The 20,367-nt window shown below is 40.2% G+C and overlaps 1 protein-coding gene across 1 annotated transcript in view; it reads left to right on the forward strand.

Annotated features, from left to right (window-relative positions):
• SHC4 (SHC adaptor protein 4) overlaps positions 1-18,587 on the forward strand; it is a 32,434-nt gene extending 13,847 nt beyond the window's left edge. Inside the window, exons 3-12 of the mRNA XM_084531966.1 lie at positions 3,241-3,304; positions 4,180-4,299; positions 5,918-5,971; positions 8,896-8,947; positions 9,480-9,606; positions 11,571-11,748; positions 13,321-13,381; positions 14,749-14,928; positions 16,383-16,636; positions 17,344-18,587. Of these exons, the coding sequence (XP_084388092.1) occupies positions 3,241-3,304; positions 4,180-4,299; positions 5,918-5,971; positions 8,896-8,947; positions 9,480-9,606; positions 11,571-11,748; positions 13,321-13,381; positions 14,749-14,928; positions 16,383-16,636; positions 17,344-17,499 (1,246 nt within the window). The 3' untranslated portion in view covers positions 17,500-18,587. The remainder of the gene's footprint in view (positions 1-3,240; positions 3,305-4,179; positions 4,300-5,917; positions 5,972-8,895; positions 8,948-9,479; positions 9,607-11,570; positions 11,749-13,320; positions 13,382-14,748; positions 14,929-16,382; positions 16,637-17,343) is intronic.
• Positions 18,588-20,367: the final 1,780 nt, after the last annotated feature.

Below are 20,367 nucleotides of genomic sequence, written 5' to 3' on the forward strand. Positions count from 1 at the left end.
ATGGTATGGAATACCCCTTTGGCTAGTTTGGGTCACCTGTCCTGGGTCTGTCCCCTCCCAGCTCTTGCTGCACCCCCAGCCTGCCTGTTGGCAGGACAGAGCAAGAAGCTGAGATGTCCTTGGCTCAGTATAAGCACTGCTCTGCAACAATTAAAACATTGGGGTGTTATCAGCACTATTCTCATCCTAAGCCAAAACATAGCATTCTAGCAGCTACTAGGAAGAAAATTAACTCTGTTCTAACTGAAACCAGGACAAGGTGTTATCAAATGGCCGCTTCTCACATCTTTAAAATAATATTTGAGGTTTGTTAGATCATCTGGAAAACCATCCACAGATAAACAGCAAGGAATAGCTGTGAGAGGATGACTTCCTCTACTGTGATTCTGTAAAGAGAGAAAATAGAAACTATTAAGTAGAAATGATTTGCCTACATTTTTGTTCCTGTTTTCTGGACAATTGCTTCAGAGCAGGGTGAAGTGGGCAGTGACAAGATGTTCTTGTAGCAGAATGGGATCAGCTGTGGACAGCTTTGCCTGCAACTCCTTATTCTGCACAGGCTGCTTGAAGCATGCAGGAACTCATTTGTCACCAAAATAGAAGACTTCCCTGTTTTTCCAATTTGTTCAGTATCTGGTTTTCTTTCTAGGTGGAGCTAGACTTGAAGGCTCCAATGCCTTAATGTCTTGGCTCTGATTTTAATTTCCTTTAATATTGAATGAGAAGATGAGCTCTCATTTTCCAAACAGATCATTGGAATCTGCAAGATCATCCTGCAGGATGCTGTTCCCATTTTGTTTAGCTTTGGCCTTTCTATGGGTAACACTGAAATAAAAAAGGAACAAAATGAGAGGGATGCCAGGATTTCACTTCAAAAGCATATTTTTGGTTGTGTAGGGGGAAATGCTTTGCTTTAAAAGGGTAAAAAAAAAAGTCTGTGTTTGTAAACTGAATCTGAAACATCTTGTGTAGCCCACTACAATGCTCATCTTCTTTGCTGCTGGTTTCACTCAGAACATATTCACTACATTTTTGTTACTTTGCCCTTGGTGAAGTCTGCAGGTTCTCAGGACTTCATCTGACGGGAAGACTCCATTTAATATCAGCAATCTCCAGTGCTTTATGCTCACATAATTCAGCTACATCTGTGGGGTGCCGTGCTGGGGCCAGCAGAGATGCCAGGGGTCAGCGGCACCATGCTGGGTGCTTGCGGCCCACCCCTGCTCCTCAGGCCCAGCACAGGCCTCAGGCTGACTGTGCTGCTTGGGATGTACCTGGCAATTTTTAGCCTTTCTGAAAGGAAGCTTTCTCTGGAAAAGCCCAGCAGCATGTTCCACCCATGCACCCGCCAGTATCTGAAAATAGATGGACTTTCTTAACTAGCTTGTTTCCTAATTAGCTTGTTGGGTAATAACACAGTAAAATAAACAAAAAAAAAATTAAACAAACTAATTCCTTTCCCCTCAAGCATGAAATGAAATCCAAACCTGTGAAAGCCCAAGTTTGAACTCGGGCCAAGGCAGCCCATACAGGAGGTACAGTGTGAAGCGCTGGCTGCAGGACGGGGCTGTGGGATGCCCTCCACAACCTTGGCACAGGTTCTGGGTGGCCAGAAGGGTCACGGGCTGCAGGTCAGACCCATCAAGGTGGCTTTGTGCTGTTAGCAGTGTCTTTGGCTCCCCAGACATTGTCCAAGGCTGACACATGGAAAATTTGCACCAGTAACACCTGCGATTCCTGGATTATCAAGATAAGGCTATTGGGTTGGATCCTGGAATTTGTGGCATGCTGCAGCAGACCCAGCCTTTCCTTGTCTCCAGGATGTCCAGGAAAGTTAAGGAAATCTGCTAAGCACATCCCAACCCAGTCAGTCACCATTTTTCCATTGGCTTCAAAACAATAAGTGTCAGTCCAGGAAAAGTCTATGGCTGCCAATAAAAGATTTTTTCCCCAGCTGCCATGCTAACCTCCATCAGGACTGTCAAGTGTTCTATATGTGGAAGCCAGTCGCCTGACTGATTGTGTATCAGAACTTGCTTTCATGAAACATGGGAAATAGATGCAGCACAACACTTAGATATATTGAGTAATTTAGCTGTCTCTGGTACAGACCACTGGTACTTTATGCCTTACGCTTATGCTTCCTAAGAAGCACCACAGAGATGACTGTGTGTCTGGGAAAGGACATCTGATTTGGGAAATACCTGCTAGAGATGGAAAGATATGAAACTGAGACCTCAGATTTGGAACAGAAGTTGCAAAGCTGATTACAGCACCAAATTTCCCCCCCTGAACCATGACTTTTCAAAACACTATCATAAAACCCCTTGCCTTGGAGAAGTGGCCTTGAAATCTAGCTTCAGCTGAGCAAACCATGCACCTGCACCTTAAAAAGGGAAAGATTTATGCAGTATTCCCCAAGAAAAGTCTTCTGCATGGAGGGATATAGAACTGTTGACAGCAACACTCAAAGACACTCTTATTTTTGGTGTGCATGTATATATCTAACCAGTGGTTTGGCCAAGAATGTCACAGTTTGACAAAGAGATGTGTTATCAGCAGCCCAGGTACCAAATCCTGGAATGACTGTCACACCTAGCAAGGGCAGTGCTGGGAAATGTTCATGCATAACTCCCAAACAGGGTAGGCTGGGAAGCAAGAATGTTCCTGTGAGAGAAAAGTGTGGGAAATTGGCTGAAGTGCAGATGAAATATTTCTTTTTTTTTTTAAAGAGAAACCCCAAACACCAGGAAGCCCATAAGAGCACCCAGCTGGGCTCATTCAGCACACCCGTAGTGCTCTAAATCAAATGGATTAAGGCAGGCAGGAGCCCTCCCTGACAATAAGAGCTCTGCCTTACTGAGAAAACCTTACTGAGAAAAAGGACTTGAAGGCATGAGGTCCTTGGAGTTTCATTGTGGTTAGCTGTTTTTTGTTGTTGTTGTTGTTTTTTTTTTAACAAAGAATTTTCATTAGGTGACACTGGTACATTTTGTGAAGAAAAAGAATCAACCCAAAGCAGGCTGTTGAATTATTGTGTTTCATTAAATACTGTAATACTTTTTTTTTTTTTTTTTTTAACCCTGGGATAAAGAAGGAAAAACAACTGTGAAAGGCTTTCCGGAAGATTTAAGTGTTTCTAAGTGGAATTATAACAATAAATCACAAGGTTGCTGGCCCTGTTACAGCTGATGCATGTTAAATGATCCAACAGTTTATGCTGTATTTTTCTATTTGTAGGGAAGCAATAAGTCGACTGTGTGAAGCCGTATCAGGTACAAATGGAGCGATAAAGAAGCGGAAGGTAAATACAGTTTTAGCTGAATGATTACTTTTCTGTATCTGCTTCTGATAAGCCTGATACATGATACCCCAACAAGATTCAGCCCATGGTGGAGTGCATGTTAATTCATGTGAGCTTGGTATAACATGGAAGTGTTTGTAGCAGGATGCTTAGCCTGCTTTTTCTGGGTGCTGAGGTTGTGCTGGACCTCTTCTCACCAGGGTTAGTGCTCTGCCTGGAGCTCCTGCTTCTACCAGCCTTTGCAGGGCTCAGTGCTTAGCAAATCCTAGGCTCTGGCAGGTAAAATGTAGGAGCTCTTTTGGACAGTGAAAGGGAGCTCCTTCACTAGAGGATTACCCGATTTTTATTTATATTGAAAAAATAAGCACAATGAGAAAGGCAGTGTTTAATGGGCCTGTCATTTATTTAATAGCTAGCATGCAGGGGGAGTCAGTGCAAGTGGCTGCTGTGGGGCAGTGTTCACGGGAGGTTATTGGTTTCCTCCTGTAACCGTGGAGCTAAGGGTGAACCAACATGTTCCTGAAAAATGAATGCATGAGAGAATTTCTTGATTTACTCCAAAACACTTCATCCTCAGGAAATGAGGCTGAGTTTGGTGGGAAAATTACACATTCTGAACTCCTGAGCCAGCTATAACATTTAGCTCCATGTTTTTTTGTTTCTTTAAAACTTTTCCCGATTATTGACATAATAAACATGTACACGAGTCATACTCAAAGCTGATATTTGTTAGAAAGTCTACTTGTGTTTGACCATGACATTATCCCTGTTCCCTTTAAATTCTCAATAAAATGCTGTAAAATCCACTTGACTCAGATATACTTCTGCCCCGACAAACCCAGTTGACAGTCTCTTTCTTTTGTTTGTATTCAAAGCCTCCAGTTAAGTTTCTGTCTTCTGTACTTGGCAAAAGTAATCTTCAGTTTTCTGGCGTGAATATAAAGCTGACCATTTCAACAAACAGCCTCACATTGATTAATGTTGACACACAGCAGGTAGGATACATGTAAATCAGTGTCCTTCTCTCTGTGCTACTATATTCTCCTCTTTTTGTGATGTCTGTAAGAAGGGCTGGGTACTTGAGTGGAAAGCAGCACCCCCTAGTCTTCCCATGCATGCCTGATGAAGCTGAACCGTGTGATTCCTCTGAATTTAAAAATGAGAGTATTTGGGGGGAATTCAAGATGTGGCACATGCTCTTTTTGTTTGTGTTAGTGTCCTTTGTGTCCAGGGATCTCTAAGCACTTGGCAAACTGTTTCTCTCAATGTGTCACTGTCTGTACTGTGCCTAATAAACAAGGCACTAGTCCTTCCTGGAATTTCTGACAAATCCTAGGGGAAAGAAAAAATTGACATAAATAATGAGTCAGAGCTTGGCTTTGCAGTCGTTCAAAGCTATTTTACAGCTGGGCAATATATGTGCATAATCAGTTTTGCTATACAGATTCCCTGGGCTCCATTGAGGCATTGTCCTGAGAGACTGGGTCTGCCCTGGGACTGTGGGACTGGGGCGTGCACCCCCCGTGGCAGATGCAGCTGGGAGCTTTGTCTTGCCCACCTAATTCCTCCTTCAGTTGCTGGCTTCAGCTCCCAGCATGATCTCACCCAGGGCCAGCAGCGGGTTTTCTTCCAAGTTGGAGCAGGGGAGCATCGGGGAGGTAGTTTTGATTCACTGACTCTAAGGACCTGTTGTACTGCCCTGAGGCCAGGCTGAGCACTTGGGGCTCTCCTGTGCTAGGAGGAGCAAGGGTCTGTGGCCTGAGGCTTCCCCTCCTTTCAGCTACAGCAGCAAAGGGCTTCCCTATGCCAGACGAAGCACTGGGGTTTGGCAGCTAAAGTATGGCCCTCTAAGCTGTTCCTGTTTGATACAGGACTAAGCCGGACAGACAGATCTCTTTGCAAAGGCACTCATGTGCCCTGTTACCGCAGATGTGGGTGTTCGGGGGACTGTCTTGGAGCTCTTTCTAGATCTTCTCTTGCTATGCCTTTGCAAATTGGAAATCCTGTTTATTCCATTCCTGTGCTGCTGCCACATTTCACTGTGTTCCCACTTGTGTAATCTTGTGCACTTGATTTTATAATAAATTGCGGTTTGTCTCCAGAGATGAGGTAGTGTTTGAAATGTAGAAAAGTTGATGGATGATCTGGCCACCAACATTTCTACCAGATAACAGCTTGATACCAGTGCCGAGAGACAACGTGATCAGAGTATCAGTGTTTGTACTGTTACTGTTCGTAAAAATGCAACTGTTATATACTCCATGCATTTAAACAAAATTTTTGGTCATTTTAAACTAAATTAATTTCTCAAGAATTTGTAAAAGCATCCAGTGTTTCCAGTTTTCTCCTGTAAGAGACTCATGTAGCTTTATACAGACCAGGTTAGAAGCTGTTGGCTGAATTCATTCTGAAAACGCTTTAAGGAAGTTTGATCAGACGTTTCCAAGCGTGAACAGGATGTCTCTAAAAATACTCCTATTTTTAGTTTCTTCATTCACAAATAATGTGTCCATGTATTAATAGACTGGGTTGTGATGAACTTTTTTGCTTGCTCTGCTGTTTTCCAAATGTGTGGCACATGAGCATGTTTAACTACTTTGTCATGCTTTTCAGATTATTGCCAACCATCACATGCAGTCCATCTCATTTGCTTCTGGAGGTGACCCAGTAAGTATTGATTTATAAGATATATTTCCACAGGTATAATGAAATTATTATGAGAACAGAAGTACCTGCAAATACTTTATTTCATCCTGTCCTATCCACAAGCACTAACAGTATGCCATGCTTCTGCATCATGACCAGGATAACAATAAAACAGTGGGCCTGAGATGGAAAAGGACACATGGAATAGAGATTCAGTGGTTGTTTGATAGCTAGGTAGAGTTACTTCTCTCACTGTCCATCAGTGAGCCTCAGTTCACTCAGAAGTCCCCAGACTTGGGGCCCTAAATGTAAGAACACACAAACATAGGAATTATATCAGTTCTATGTTGAGTCACAAAAGTGGTCAGCACCAGTGCCTGTAAATTTTAAACAAATTTCAAGTCAGTCAAAACTCCTACAAGACAAACGTGGCATTATTTTGCTTGCAGACATGTGGTTTTCTCCTAGTATTATAGTCATGAACTCATTGATGTTGTCACACAAGAAGTTTTCTATCCTCTTCCAAATCCTTTATTGGAAATGATTGTAAGTGAAGAATTTGTCATCCATAAACATGACCTGTTCCTTCCTCCAATGTCAGCAAGTTCCTAGCTCTGCCAGTGTTCTGAATTTCACACTCCATGCTCTGTGAAAACAGTATTTTTTTAATCGGTTTTGAATTTTCTGCCCTTCAGTTTTGTTAAATGTCTCCTTGTTCTTGTGTTATGAAACAGGGAAAATAGAAGGCTCTGGGTCATGTTCTTGATAACGTGGGGGCTGAAGCCAGGTCTAGCTTTGACTGGAAAATACCAAATCTGCCCCTCTGGATTTGGGACCAAGCAAGGGAAAATAGCTGGGAACCAGCCCTGTGTGATTGATGGATCTTCTCTGGAGGGCCATCGTGGTGATGTAAGGAGCCCTCTGAGAGGTTTTGCCCAAAGTTGCCTGAAAACAGGAGCTTTCTGGAGCTGGGGTGGGAAGTGAGGAGGGAGCATGTGTGTAGTCACTTAATCTGTCTTGCCTCTGAAGTATGTACTATGTCCTAGATGCTGGCTGTCTAAATAGATTGTCTTTATATACCATCTCCACTTTGGAAAATTCAGGGATACATTTTCAGACTTATGCTTAGTGACTTACGTGCAGTGGGCTGGATGGGTAATTCTACAGGGCTTGTTTACCTTTTTATAGTGGTGGTGTTTTTATTACTATTATTGTTATCATTATCCTGCACTGGTCCTACATAGTGATCCCATCAGATCTCACAGGATACACAAGGGCTGGGTCAGCGCTTAAGTGGTAGGACCTCCAAGGAATGTGCTATCACAACAATGTGCTACAGGCTCTTGGTGGTGCAGCTGAGAGAATGTGTAAAACAGAGGTCTTGGTATGGGAGGGAACTATGTGTGGCACTTCACACAGGGCAATTCTGGTGGCTTGTTGAGCTTTTTTCAGAAACTCCCCTTATATGTGCTAGCTATGGTTTCCATAGGACATGTCTCTCCACCTGTCTCCACATTCACGGCCTGAACACAGCTCACTGTTGCTCTTCACTGTTAAGGAATGGCAGTATTCTGCTCTAGAGGGGGCTTTATTTTAAAGCAAAGCCATCCATGCAAGTACTTAAACATTGTAAAGATAATAAAATAGCAGGTACTGCTGTAGTTGCTTTAGTTTTTGAGTTGCTCTCAAGATCTAATTTATTTTGAGAGTGTATGCTAAAATATTTATGAGCCTTAAGAAAACCCTGAGAGGAAAAGGAAGGAAATTGTGTTCAATAAATGCATGAGAAATATTTAGCTTTCTTTGCTTTAATGATATTAAGTTTGGAGATTTTTTTTTTTTTTTTTTTTTTTTGCTTTTAATGATCTAGGGCAAGATCTGCTGACCCTGAGATCTGCCTCCTGTGTCATTCATTGTGAATTATTAAATGATTGTTCTTGTGCATATTGCAAATGGGGGCCTTTGTTTCCTGCCAGCTGATTGCATCTTCCCTCAAGAGAGCCATGCCTTTAAGCTTCGAATTGCACTTTCCCCATTCGGCCTTAAAGATCCAAAATAACAAAATGCATCTTTAATTATTAAAAGAATGTTATTCATTACCTCACCATTTTTACTATAACACTAAATCATCAAGTGACTCTTTGCTTTTGCAATATGACCAGAAATTTTAATTTTTCCATGCCAGTTCCCTTTTCAGTTTCACAAGAAAAAGTGATTGTTATTTCAGTGCTGACTGGAAAAAGAAATCTGAAACAGACAACTGATTATACTGAGGTTGTCTGATCTCAGCGGCAGCCTTGAGGTCCAGGGTAATTTAACCTGATGTTAGCCAGCCTAAAATCTAAAATCAGGCAGCAGTGATTGAGATCAGATCTGCATTGTGTTCTGCAATTTTTTAAAGATCAACTTTTTCTCTAAGATGCCTTTGAAAGTCAATCTTCAGGCTACAAATTGGGAAAATTCTAACTTGCCCTTTGCAGTATTTTTGCACTTTTTAATATTCCACAGATATTGATAAGGATTGTCCCAGCTAAAAGATGTGACTGGGGGTCACGCAGCTCTGATGCTTTCCACAGAAGAGGCTTTGAGCTTTGTGGGAGCAGCAGAAGAGAGCAGTGTTGTCTGCTGATGAGGCACCAGCTGAGTTTCTTCTGTTGCAGAGTTTGGAACTAAAAGCACAGTTTATTAGAAACCCAAAGAATGCAAAATGGTCTACTGCATTTATTACAAGAAAAACATTCCTGCACAATGACTGTGTGATCCACCAGTGTATCACTAATCCTTAGCCCCCTTTGCTAGAACCTCTAGTTTTTCCTGAATGAAGTATTTTTTGAAAGCTGAAAATCTCTCCGTGTATACTCAGTTGCTTTGTTATGGTGGTAGCTGAACAATCCTTACTGTCCATGATGATAATTTTAAAGTACTTGTGTTCTTCTTTCCTAAAGGATACGACAGACTATGTTGCATATGTAGCAAAAGATCCCATTAATCAGAGAGGTATGGAAACAATTTCCAGATTATCATGCATGTTTTTGCAATTGCTTTATCTGTACCAAGGAATTCCTTGAGTTTCAAAATCAGAACTACTGAATAGCCCAATAGTCTATACAATTTCCATCTTCCATGTATGGATGGGAGTGATGGCATGCAGACTGTGGCTTTAGATGTCATATTCTTTGTGCAATTAAGTGAGGATCCATGGGTTGGACTACACCTGTGCCAGGTGCTGACCCTGTGCTGGGGCAGGATTCTTCCCCAGGCAGCCAAAGATCAGGGCTCTGCCTTGCTTGGGGAGGAAGGTGCAGGAGCACTCCATGAAGAAACCATAAATGGAGAGTTTCTTTTATTGAAGTGTAAGTTGGTATTATGATTAAGATACCCCCAGTGCAACTTCCTAAGTGCATAATGTCCTAAAGTTATCCAGATGCATCATTTCATGCTCAGCTTTTCTGCTGTAGGCATTACAGCTTGGCTCTATTTTCTGGTATAAAGTGCGTTTACCTAGTTAAAGCAAGGTGTCTCTTTGCAGCATGCCACATACTGGAATGTCCCAATGGGATGGCGCAGGAAGTAATAAACACCATAGGGCAGGCTTTTGAGCTCCGGTTTAAGCAGTACCTGAAGAATCCCTCCAGCCTGGTTACATCTAATGAAAGGTCAGCATATTCTCAGTCACTTCACTGGCAGTTTTCTTCTCTTACTACTTTTCAAGAAAACAGTACACTCCATATATAAGATGCTTTGGATATGCATTCTGGACATACGCTAATTGTAAGATATGCTGCATGTACAGAGTATAATAGATGAAAATTAGCTTATTCCAGTAAATGTCACTGATTCCACTGACATTTGTACAGGTGCATAACAAGACAGAATTCAGCTGTATTGTTTCTTAGCTGGAACAGCCTTATTTCAAATGATGCAAGTAAACTGAGCAAATGTTCAAATTATTCTGCCCAAGCAAGGGCAGAGTAAATGAAGTGGAGAAGTTCTGCTCTATAAATATGATGCACACACACTGAGCTCAGTCCCAAGCCATGCCAAGTTTAAGCTCACTGCAGCTGTGGAAAGTATGTGGTGGGGGGAAAAAAGCAGTTGTAGTTCACCATTGTGCTGTTCTGCTTGTGTCCTGGCAGGGGCCTACAGTTCCACCTGGTATGACTTGAATCAGCATCATATACTGAAATAAGCCCAGCTACTACTTGGCATTTTAAAGTATGCAGTTCTGTCCTCTGCACATTGTTCAAATTACAGGACCCAGATTAAATTTCAGACTGCAATTCCCCATTTCAGCTACCCTTTTCCCATTGCACTGGACACACAATTCTTGCTTTGACTTATGGCTCTCCTCACAGGTTAGCCACGTCTATTTTTCTCAGGCTTTTCTTTAGTGAATTGGATCCCTTGCTACCTCCTGCAAACAGGTAAACCTGTAAAACTGCTTAGCTGCTTCCTGAAACCCTGGAGTTAGTGTGCAGGTGATGTCACTGCTACAGTACCTAACACTGCAACAAAACTGGTTTTATTCCATGACAGCAGTACCACCTCCAGGTTATATTTATCTCGTTATATAGTGTTTCTAGCCATTCAACTGCTAATACTAGTCTGTTTACCCTGGAGACAATAGCCAGAGGAAGAGTCTGTGCTATGAAACTCTGCTAGGTTATGCCACAAGTAAATTGCAGAAAGGAGAAATGGAAGATGCTAATTAAATTCCCTCCTTGAGCCAAAACCACAGCCATTCTTCGAGAATGGTCCTCAGACAGAGAACTCAGATATTGCTGTGCGAATGAGTCACCCACCTCCAAACTACTATGAATCACATAATCAAATACTTGCACTGCATATCACATAATCAACTACTTGAACTTTATCTCTTTCCTGCTCAAGGCCTTTTATCCAATTATGTTCTTGTTAAACAGAGAAGTAAGATTTGAGATGAGCTTTTTATTTCAGGACCGGAGACAATACAGGAAGCGCCTAGTTATTTTGCAGTGTATCAGCTGTACATTTAAGCTATCATCATTCTATTTTAGCTCAAGAAAAACTTCGGCCACCATCCTTCATGTCATTCAGTGTTTTCTTCAAGCAGAAACAGAATAGTTGTATGGATTCTGATTATTAAAATCAGAGTGCATTCCACCTGGGAAAACGACTTTTTCTTTTTTTTTTGTAGCAATGTTTGGTTTTCTAAAACAGTGTCAGTCTTGTCTGCCTAAATACATGAGGTTTTAATTTTCTTTTGCAAGTCATGTCTCTCTCCCGTCCCCCGCCCCAAAGTCCCTAGATTTATACAGGTGAGATGAGAAGCCAGAGGAATCAATTTTATGGTCAACAATTTGGATACCTTAACGAACAACACATTGGCATCTCAGGGATCTGGGCTGTCTGGTGCTAAGATCATCTCCTGGCAGCCTGATCTATGGTGACTCCATTTTTAATCTGGAGAGATGTACCTGGAAAAATAAACAACTCTAAAAGTTTAGACCCAAACCCCTTTATAGACTGTATGGCTAATGTGTGTATTGTGTGATGCACAAACACTTGGGACGTTTGCCTGCATTAGAAAGCAGATGGTAACGGTAGTAGTTTCTTTTTTTTTTTTTCCATATTTTTGCAGTGAGGCAGCAAATACTAATGGATCAGCTGGGAATTTACAGGAGAGGGAGGATCATGAATATTACAATGAAATTCCAGGGAAAGAGCCTCCCACTGGTGGAACATTAGACATGCGAATGAAAGTGCAAACAGGCCAAAGGGCTTGCTGTCTTATACAGTGCAGAAAGCAGCCTTGCTCAGTAAGTACATCATCTTCTGGAATAACTATTCACTACATATTATGGGAATGAATAATAAAGTGTTATTGTGGTATAAAGCATGGTGTTAACATCAGAACCAGGTCCTGATTATCCTGGGAAAGTTCTTTTTAGGCAAGATTTAATGATGCTTAGTACATAATTAAATCCCAAAGCACTTTCTGAAGATTAACTAGTTTGTCTTTAGAGTTCTTTTAGGAGACCATGTAATATTCCCTTGTTCACTTTTTAGTTGTGAGAAGGAAATAGTTACAGACTTGAATAGCTTGTCTAACAGAACATTTATAAAATCTGGGACTTCCTGGCTCCAATTTCTGTGATCTGATAAGTATTCCATCTTGTCCATTATGTTCTACAATCTATACATACAGCATTAACTGATTGCAATGTATATGCAACATCAATTACATTTGGAATGTTTGAAGAGATTCTGTCAAATCAGCCTCAGCTTTCAAGGGCAGCAAAAATGCAAATATCCATGGTTTTTGCCTGGGATAGTCACAAATTAAAAAATAAATAAATCAGGAAACACCGTCATTTCCTCATTCAGGGAAGCAGGCAGGCACTATCACTTTGCTAAGAGGGTGCATACTTGGCCATGCCTGCTGGCAGCAAGTTAGTGCCGCTTCAGAAGTTGCTGCTCCCAGTGGTGGTTTGTCTCTGGCAGCAACCACTCCATCAATTTTCCAGTATGTTAACTTAAACCATAGTCCACATGTCCGCTGTGGGCCTGATAGACTCCATCCCTGGCCCCCAAACAATTCTCTAAATGGTATGTGTCTCTATCCTGAGTTTGCATTCAAAGCTCTCCAGGGTTGCAAGGAATTACCCTGCAACATGTAATTGCAATTGCCTTCTTTCCATGGGGTGTTTTTTCTTCTCAGTTCCCTTCAGTTCTTTCAGTGCTGCTTAGACAACTTGGTGACTGTTTCGCTCACACCAGGTTGTCTGTAGTTTTTCTTCCTTGTTTTTTTTTTTTTTATTGCAAGGAACAGTTATAGGGAAATAGGAACTTTACCTAGGAGTTAATCTGTTCCTGCTGCATGTTCTTTATATGTCACCATCATATTTCAGTTTATGACTTCAAAACTATCTCCCTTGAAACTGTTACTTTTGTGACTTTGATTAAAAAAAAAGTTCCTCCAGCTCAATCAGACCTGGTATCAGAGCAAGTCAGAGTTCACCCTCATGATAACATCTGTAGAAATGACAGTGAAAAAATTAGTTATCCATCAAAGAAGAATTAGGACTCAGATCAGCTGCTGAAACCTACACCTGGTGCATCTGCACAGGACCGACAGTTAGGGCATAGGATTTAGGTACATTAAGCCTTAGGTACATTACTGGGCAGTTAACAGTCTCAGTGGGGGTTGGAGTATGTCCAGATGTGATATCCTGGAGAAAGTATCATCATGAAATATTGAGGAGATAGGATTTTTTTTGTGAAGATTTGTTAAGTTACCCGGATCACAGTTAACTAGTGCATGGATGTTATAGTTATCGGAGGTTTCCAAGGGACTATTGTATGTGACTCTTTTTATGATTTCTGTGCAGACAGGCAGCCCGACATTCATCAATTTATATGAAAATTGCCCAGAAGGAAACAAAACTGTGGGTATGTACTCTATTTTCCTTCACTTCTGTATGCATAAAATAACCAAGGCAATCTGACTGGAAGGGCTGTGCCTTTGCTTTCCATACAATGGTGAAAAGTGTCCTGCTTAGTGGGTCATTTTTGATTCCCTAGATGAAGGGCAGACAACAAAGCCTTACAGCTTTTCAAAAGGGCACTAATCTGTCTTCATGTCTTTTGGCAGACTTATTCATTTTACTTGTCATGATACTGTACAGTAGCTCTTTGTTGTTTTATTCTTTCCTACTCTTTGAAGAAGAAAGATATTTCTCTGCTTTAACAGTCTCTGAAAATACCCCTACACCCTACAAATACGTTAGGAGACCCAGCTGTCAACATTGGGTTGCTGTTCCAGTGGAGTCTATGGCCTTGATTCCAGTGTCAGTAGTTTCTGCGTTTAACTGTGTCCTTCCCTTCCCTTGGGGAGCTTTGTGCCCCCAATCCTGCTTTAGCAAAATCTGCTCTCTGGGTCCCCAAGGGATTACCACCCTACATCCCCTTCTGGACTTTGCCTGCCACAGCTGATGCCCTAAGGACGTTTCCTCAGATCATCTCTTTCACTGAAAAATGACATCCTTTTTGAATTCCCACTTCCACTATTATAAGGAGATCAATTACTGTCTACAGGGGATACTGCAATTTCTTATGTTATTTCTGATTTAAGGAAAGGAAAAATCAAATGGTTTCTACAAAGAGAGGGTGAAAAAATAATGAATGAATGAATAGATCTATGACTAAAATGTTTGCTAAAGAGCAAAAGTATGTGTGTATTTGGCTAGTTGAAGTGGCATTATTTTCATACCCTGCAGGGGATATTCTGTTAGCCTCTTCCTAGGCTTGGATCCTAACCTGACAGATGTGGCTCTGGCTCTGTAGACAAAGCCACAAAGCACCAAACTCCTCCATCTCCATGCTCCACCAGAACAGCAAGGGAGAGAATTGTTCAGCTTCCCACAAAGCTTGTGGTGCAGAGGAGAAGGAAGGGGTTTTGCAACAAACAATGCATACAGCTTGTGTTTCTGTAGAGTCATATGTAGTAATTTATTTTCAATCAGTGGGGGTTTTACTGCTGACATTAAATGAAGCAGGACTGAACCAGTGTGGCACATTTTTGAAAACATTTTAACTGATTCTGAATAGTGTACCTTGTGCCTTGTAGCCATAAGGGGGGAAAAAAGGAAAGAAAAAAAGTTCATCCGCCAATTTCTGTTTTCCTTCTGAGTGATTTTAATAGGATATACAAGAACAACAATATTTGTATTTTAGCTTTTGCAGTTATTTTAACTTGAGTTTTTTTCTTTAAACAAAAATAAAAATAATGATCTATGCATACTGTTTATTAATTGCAGGCCATTGTGGTGAAAGATCACAGAAGACAAAGAGAGATGTGACATTATTGAAGCCTGCCTACAAAACAGATCTTTTTGATGATCCGTGTTACATCAACACACAGGCCCTGCAGTCTGCAGCCTGTACAGCCCGTGCTACAGCAGCAGCACAGGGTCACGGCAGCCCACTGCATCATGCAAGTAGGTGCTTGTTGCTATATGGTATCTTCCTATGCTTTGAAAAGAGGGGACTTCTCAGCCATGGGCAAAGAGAAAGCTTTTGGTTTCCCCATAAGAAATACAGAGTTTGTGTGTGTTTTCAAATTCAAGAACGATTTTCAAATTCAAGACAAAGATGAAAAGTGCTGACAGTGAGTGTGAGCACATAGAGTAACCTTTCATCTTCTGTAGTTGCTTGATGACAACAAATAGTGTCCCGTATTCCACAGGTGGTAATAAGCAAGTATTTAAGATATTATGGAAGCTTAGGACTGCACTTTGCTTTAAGGAAGAGGGCTCTCCTCTGTGCTTATCTCACTTGTAAGCTAGAAATGACCTCAGATTCTTTTGTTTCCCAGGCAATAGCATGGGATCGTTATGAACACTTCCTCATTTCTTGCATAAGTGACCATTGAATCTCAACCAATAACTTCTAAATCAAATTGTTTGATCAATGGTATCTATTAAATATATGTCCAATTAAGTCTTGATTAAAAGACTCCAAGTGGTGGATATCCATGACTATACAGTTGCTACTGATTTTTCTTATTACTGAAAACACTTTATGAAAGAGCTTTACCTTTTATAGTTTCTCACTGAGTGTTTTCTCTGTCAGAGTTGGCTCCATACAAAACAGTGGGCTAAGGACTGGATAGATCTTTCTACAGCAAAGGAAATCTGTGACCATTGAGGCATTTCCAACCCAGGGCTGTATTATGCTCTAAAAGGAACTGGCTATATCCTGAGGAGCCTTATGTTGCACAATTTCATTGAAGAAGTGGTATCCTCTTATTTTTCTTAGAAAAATCCTGCCTGTGAATCATTTGCAGTCTGACTGGCTATATCCCAAACCACCCAGTTGCTAGTACATTCAGCAATTGTTCGTTTTTTCACAGCAGATGCATCATGCTGTAATCCTTCCCTTCTGGCTACACTGGCCATGTTGTCTTACATTCCTGCACATAGCTGGAGCCACTCAACACGACTCTCCCAACAAGACGTGACAATCTCTTCAGAGCTTGTTAAGGAAAAAGGAAAAACTAGATCTTAGAGGCTAAAAACAACAGCAGTCTTTTTTTCTTTTCTTTTTTTTTTTTTTTTTAATGGGGAAGATTTGACTTTTTAATTAAACCAAAGAAATACAAAACAAAAGCATGAGAGCATCAGAAAAAAAAATCCAGTTTCCAATCCCTGTTGCCTAGCGACACAAGGTTTACCCATATAAGGTACGGGAGGAGATCTCATGATAACATTACCTAATGCTCTGGAGGGTTATGAGCATTCATGTATGCATGTTATTACAGGCTGTAAGGTTAGCCTGATCATAGCCTCAAGACTGAATTATTTGAATTTTTAAAAGCCATAGAACGACCCTCTTACTTCTTTTTAGAGTGAAGTTCTAGGTGAAGTATCCAGTATGTTCCCTTTCATTTCAGAGTTACCAGAAGCTGTTCAGCAGAGTGCCACAAGCAACACAGCTGGTGTCTGTGTTCTGCCACAAATAAAAAAACAGCTAAAGAATGAAGATTGTTACCATGGCAAATTAAACAGGAAAGCAGCAGAGAGTCTCTTAGTCAACGATGGGGATTTTTTGGTGCGAGAGAGTGCAACATCACCTGGGCAGTACGTCCTCAGTGGGCTTCAGGGAGGGCAAGCAAAGCATCTTCTCTTGGTGGATCCTGAGGGCAAGGTATGAACATTTCATACATGGAAATTTCAAGGCTGCTCAGGTATTTCAGTCAGAATGCACGGATGCATTCCTGGACGTGGAAATGATCTGATTCCCTTCAGGTTAATTTAAATTGAGCCAGTGACTAAAGTAGGTTTAAAAGTTCAGTTCAGGAACTTACAAGCACCTAAACACCATGGAAATAGAAGTGAGGTGCTTAAATATAATTGTTAGTCCAGGTGCTGATAATTAGTGTACAAACTTAATACATCCTTTGATTCATTATTAAATTTCTGGAAAAATAGCCCTAATGCTAAATAATGAAGTTGATTTACTAACATGCTTCTGGATACAGAAAAGGTAGAGGTGGTTTGATGTCGGTTCTATTCTACCTGCTTCTGCTCAGGACTAGAAGAGTGCTCTGAAGTGACATTTCTCAGAGGAGACAGTAAATCAGAAACCAAAATTCTTAGTAGGATTTAGGAAAAAATATCTCTCTTCTGTGGAGGAAGAAAAAAAAAAGATTTTGTTTCCTTTAACTCAGTCCTCCAATTTTCACGTCAGTTAATGGTAAGTCAAAGGATAAATCTGAATTACTGCTATAGCCTAATGATCCTGCTCCATTGAATTCAGTAGCTTAAATGTTTTTTTGACTTCAGTGGGCTAGGGTCATGTTTAACCACTTACAAGCACAATATAATCTTAAATTCTTTTGCTTCTTTCATTAGGTGAGAACCAAAGACCATATATTTGATAGTGTGAGTCATCTTATTCAGTATCACATGGAAAATAATTTGCCAATCATCTCTTCTGGAAGTGAAGTGAGCTTGAAACAGCCTGTAAGGAAAGAGAATAACATGGGACACATGCAATATCACATATGATCCCCTTGGATTTCACAAATCCCAAGACAATTTGTATCTGAAAATTGCATTGACTATTATAAAACTTTATATTATGAAGCCAATTCAAAAAGTATAGACTGCACTTTTTGCTGCTGTTCCAGAAGATATTCTTTTGTGTATGTATGTATGAATATATGTATATGTGTATATCTATGTAGATCTATAGAGATCAATAAGCATAGTTATGTAGATATATATAATCTTAGCAAAATTACACCTTCAGAGTGTGAGATTCATTTGTGAGAAGGTTTTTTAAACATGCACAAATGTCACTTTCAAGGTCATACTGAATCAGTAACGTTTTAAAAGCACAATTAAACCTCTACATGCAAAAGCTCACTTGAATGAACTACTGGAACATTAGTATGTGCCTTTTCGCATAGAATTATTGGAAACCAATATTATTTATACTGAATTAATTTTAGGTGGTTAAACAAACATGTCAAAGCTTTTAACTGTTTGCCAAAACAAATACAATTTGAATATTACTAAAATGTCATCTGCTTTCGATAGACACTAACAATTTCACTTTGCTTGTAACAGCACTTTACTAGCAAGTAATATTTGAAATGAATGGCATTCACAATACAGAAAGGTTTGTCTGGTTTCTTAATTGTTTTTTTTTATCACTGTCTGACTACTCAAAAAATTGAGATTATGCAACATTTACAAAGTTGAAATTAATATATGTAATATAATTTTGGAATAGAACTTGTTACAAGGACAGGCATGCTAGATCCTAATATTTTTGTCTTGCATATGATTTTAGTATTACTACTAATCAATACTGGAGACATCCCTTTTTAAAGGTAGGCTAAAATATATTTTCATTGCTTAAATAGTTGTTTACAAACTAGAAAAGCTGAACAAAACTAATGATACATTTTGAGAGAGAGCTATTTAAAGGACTGTTTGAATTTTGCATGTGCCCTTATTCAGTGTTCTTTCCAAAACAATATATGATTTTACTTGTAATCATGTGGAGTCCATTTGTTCCCAAAAAGCCTTTTAAAGGAAACATATGAATTGTTTGGTCACAATAAATACTCTCAATATGAACAATCCTATATTCAGAGTTAACAGAGGTTTCTTGGGTTTCCTGTTGAAGAAACAGTGATTTAGTAAGCAGCTTAAGAAAGGGAAGGAGAATCTAGAGAATGAGACTGGTAGCCTGGGTGATACCCTGAGAAAGTTATCCCAATAAGTGATGTCTTCTGGCACCAGCGGGGACATTCTCTCTGTCTCCCAGCCCACCAACTTAGTTCACAGAATCACAGAATCACAGAATATCTAGGTTGGAAGAGACCTCAAGATCATCGAGTCCAACCTCTGACCTAACACTAGCAGTCCCCACTAAACCATATCCCTAAGCTCTACATCTAAATGTCTTTTGAAGACTTCCAGGGATGGTGACTCCACCACTTCCCTGGGCAGCCTGTTCCAATGCCTCACAACCCTTTCAGTAAAGAAGTTCTTCCTAATATCTAACCTAAAACTCCCCTGGCGCAACTTTAGCCCATTCCCCCTTGTCCTGTCACCAGGCACGTGGGAGAACAGACCAACCCCCACCTCGCTACAGCCTCCCTTGAAATAAGGCAGACAATAAGGCAGACAATTGTGTCTGCCATAAGGCAGACAATTGTGGATAGTCACCAATTGCTGGAAGAAAAGATTTGACTATAAAAGAATAAATTCTGTTATTTTGCCTGTGTTCATGTTATATGGGATAGTATAGTAAGAGCTCTTTCCTCTGGAAAACAAAAGGGGTCATACAGATAAAATAAAATAATTTAAGACACACTTTCTTAGAGGGGAGAATATGATGTAAAGAGCCACATTTAGAGCAGTCTAAAACCAGCTTTATTCCATTCCTCAACTAGTAGGCACAAAATATATTTCATTCTTTGATAACAATGTGATTAAAAAAAATTATTTGCATATACTGAAGTGGTGAGAAGCTTTAAAATGTTGGTAACTCATTTCTTTGATAATAGTCTGGCATTACTGATATTTCAAGGCTTTAGAACATATCAAGTTTATGCCTGTTCCATCATGTCCAAGGTTCCCACCTGCAAAAAAGGCCCCTATAGCAATTCACGTTCAAATTTTGTGCCACAGCAAGGACAGGTGGCAAGAAACTGTGAGTGGGATACAGAGTTCCTGCATAGTATACATTTTCATACATCTTACCAAACTAGTGTACAATGCTTGACATGACTTCATTGAGCAAACTACAAAACAAAGATAGCTATTTCTGTGGCATGTCATGAGAAGAGAATGACTTGCATAAGGTAATTTTGATATTTTTCATCAAAGCTGAATTTTATGACAGGTCATAGAAAGCAAATGTGTGAAGCTCCATCTCTATTTTTAGTATAAATCAAAGCTACTGACAACTAGAAAAATAGTGTTTGCATTTCACCATTTTCAGTTTACCAATGGGCAAAAACAGCCACAGCGATTATATGATGTTTGGATCACAGTACAATACAGTCCAAGTCTCTCTCTTTGAATATCACTAACTTTAACAGAAGCAAGACAGGAATCTTTGTTTTGTTCCCAATTCTTTTGTATGTGAAATAAAACTCTGAAGGAAAAAGGGAAGAAAATTAATTAACTGGGTGCTAATGTAATAATGTGGTGATTTAACTGATAGGCAGCTAAACAGCATCTTGCTGCTCTCTCACTCCTCCTCAACAGAATGAGGGAAAAATCAACGGAAAAAAAAGCTCATGGATTGAGATAAGGAGAGGGAAATTGCTCACCAATTATTGTCATGGGCAAAACAGACTCAACATAAGGGAGATTAATGTAATTTATTGCCTGTTTATAACAGGCTACAGCAGT

Source organism: Aythya ferina (genome assembly GCF_964211825.1).
Source record: "Aythya ferina genome assembly, chromosome: 11".
NCBI classification, from domain to species: domain Eukaryota; kingdom Metazoa; phylum Chordata; class Aves; order Anseriformes; family Anatidae; genus Aythya; species Aythya ferina.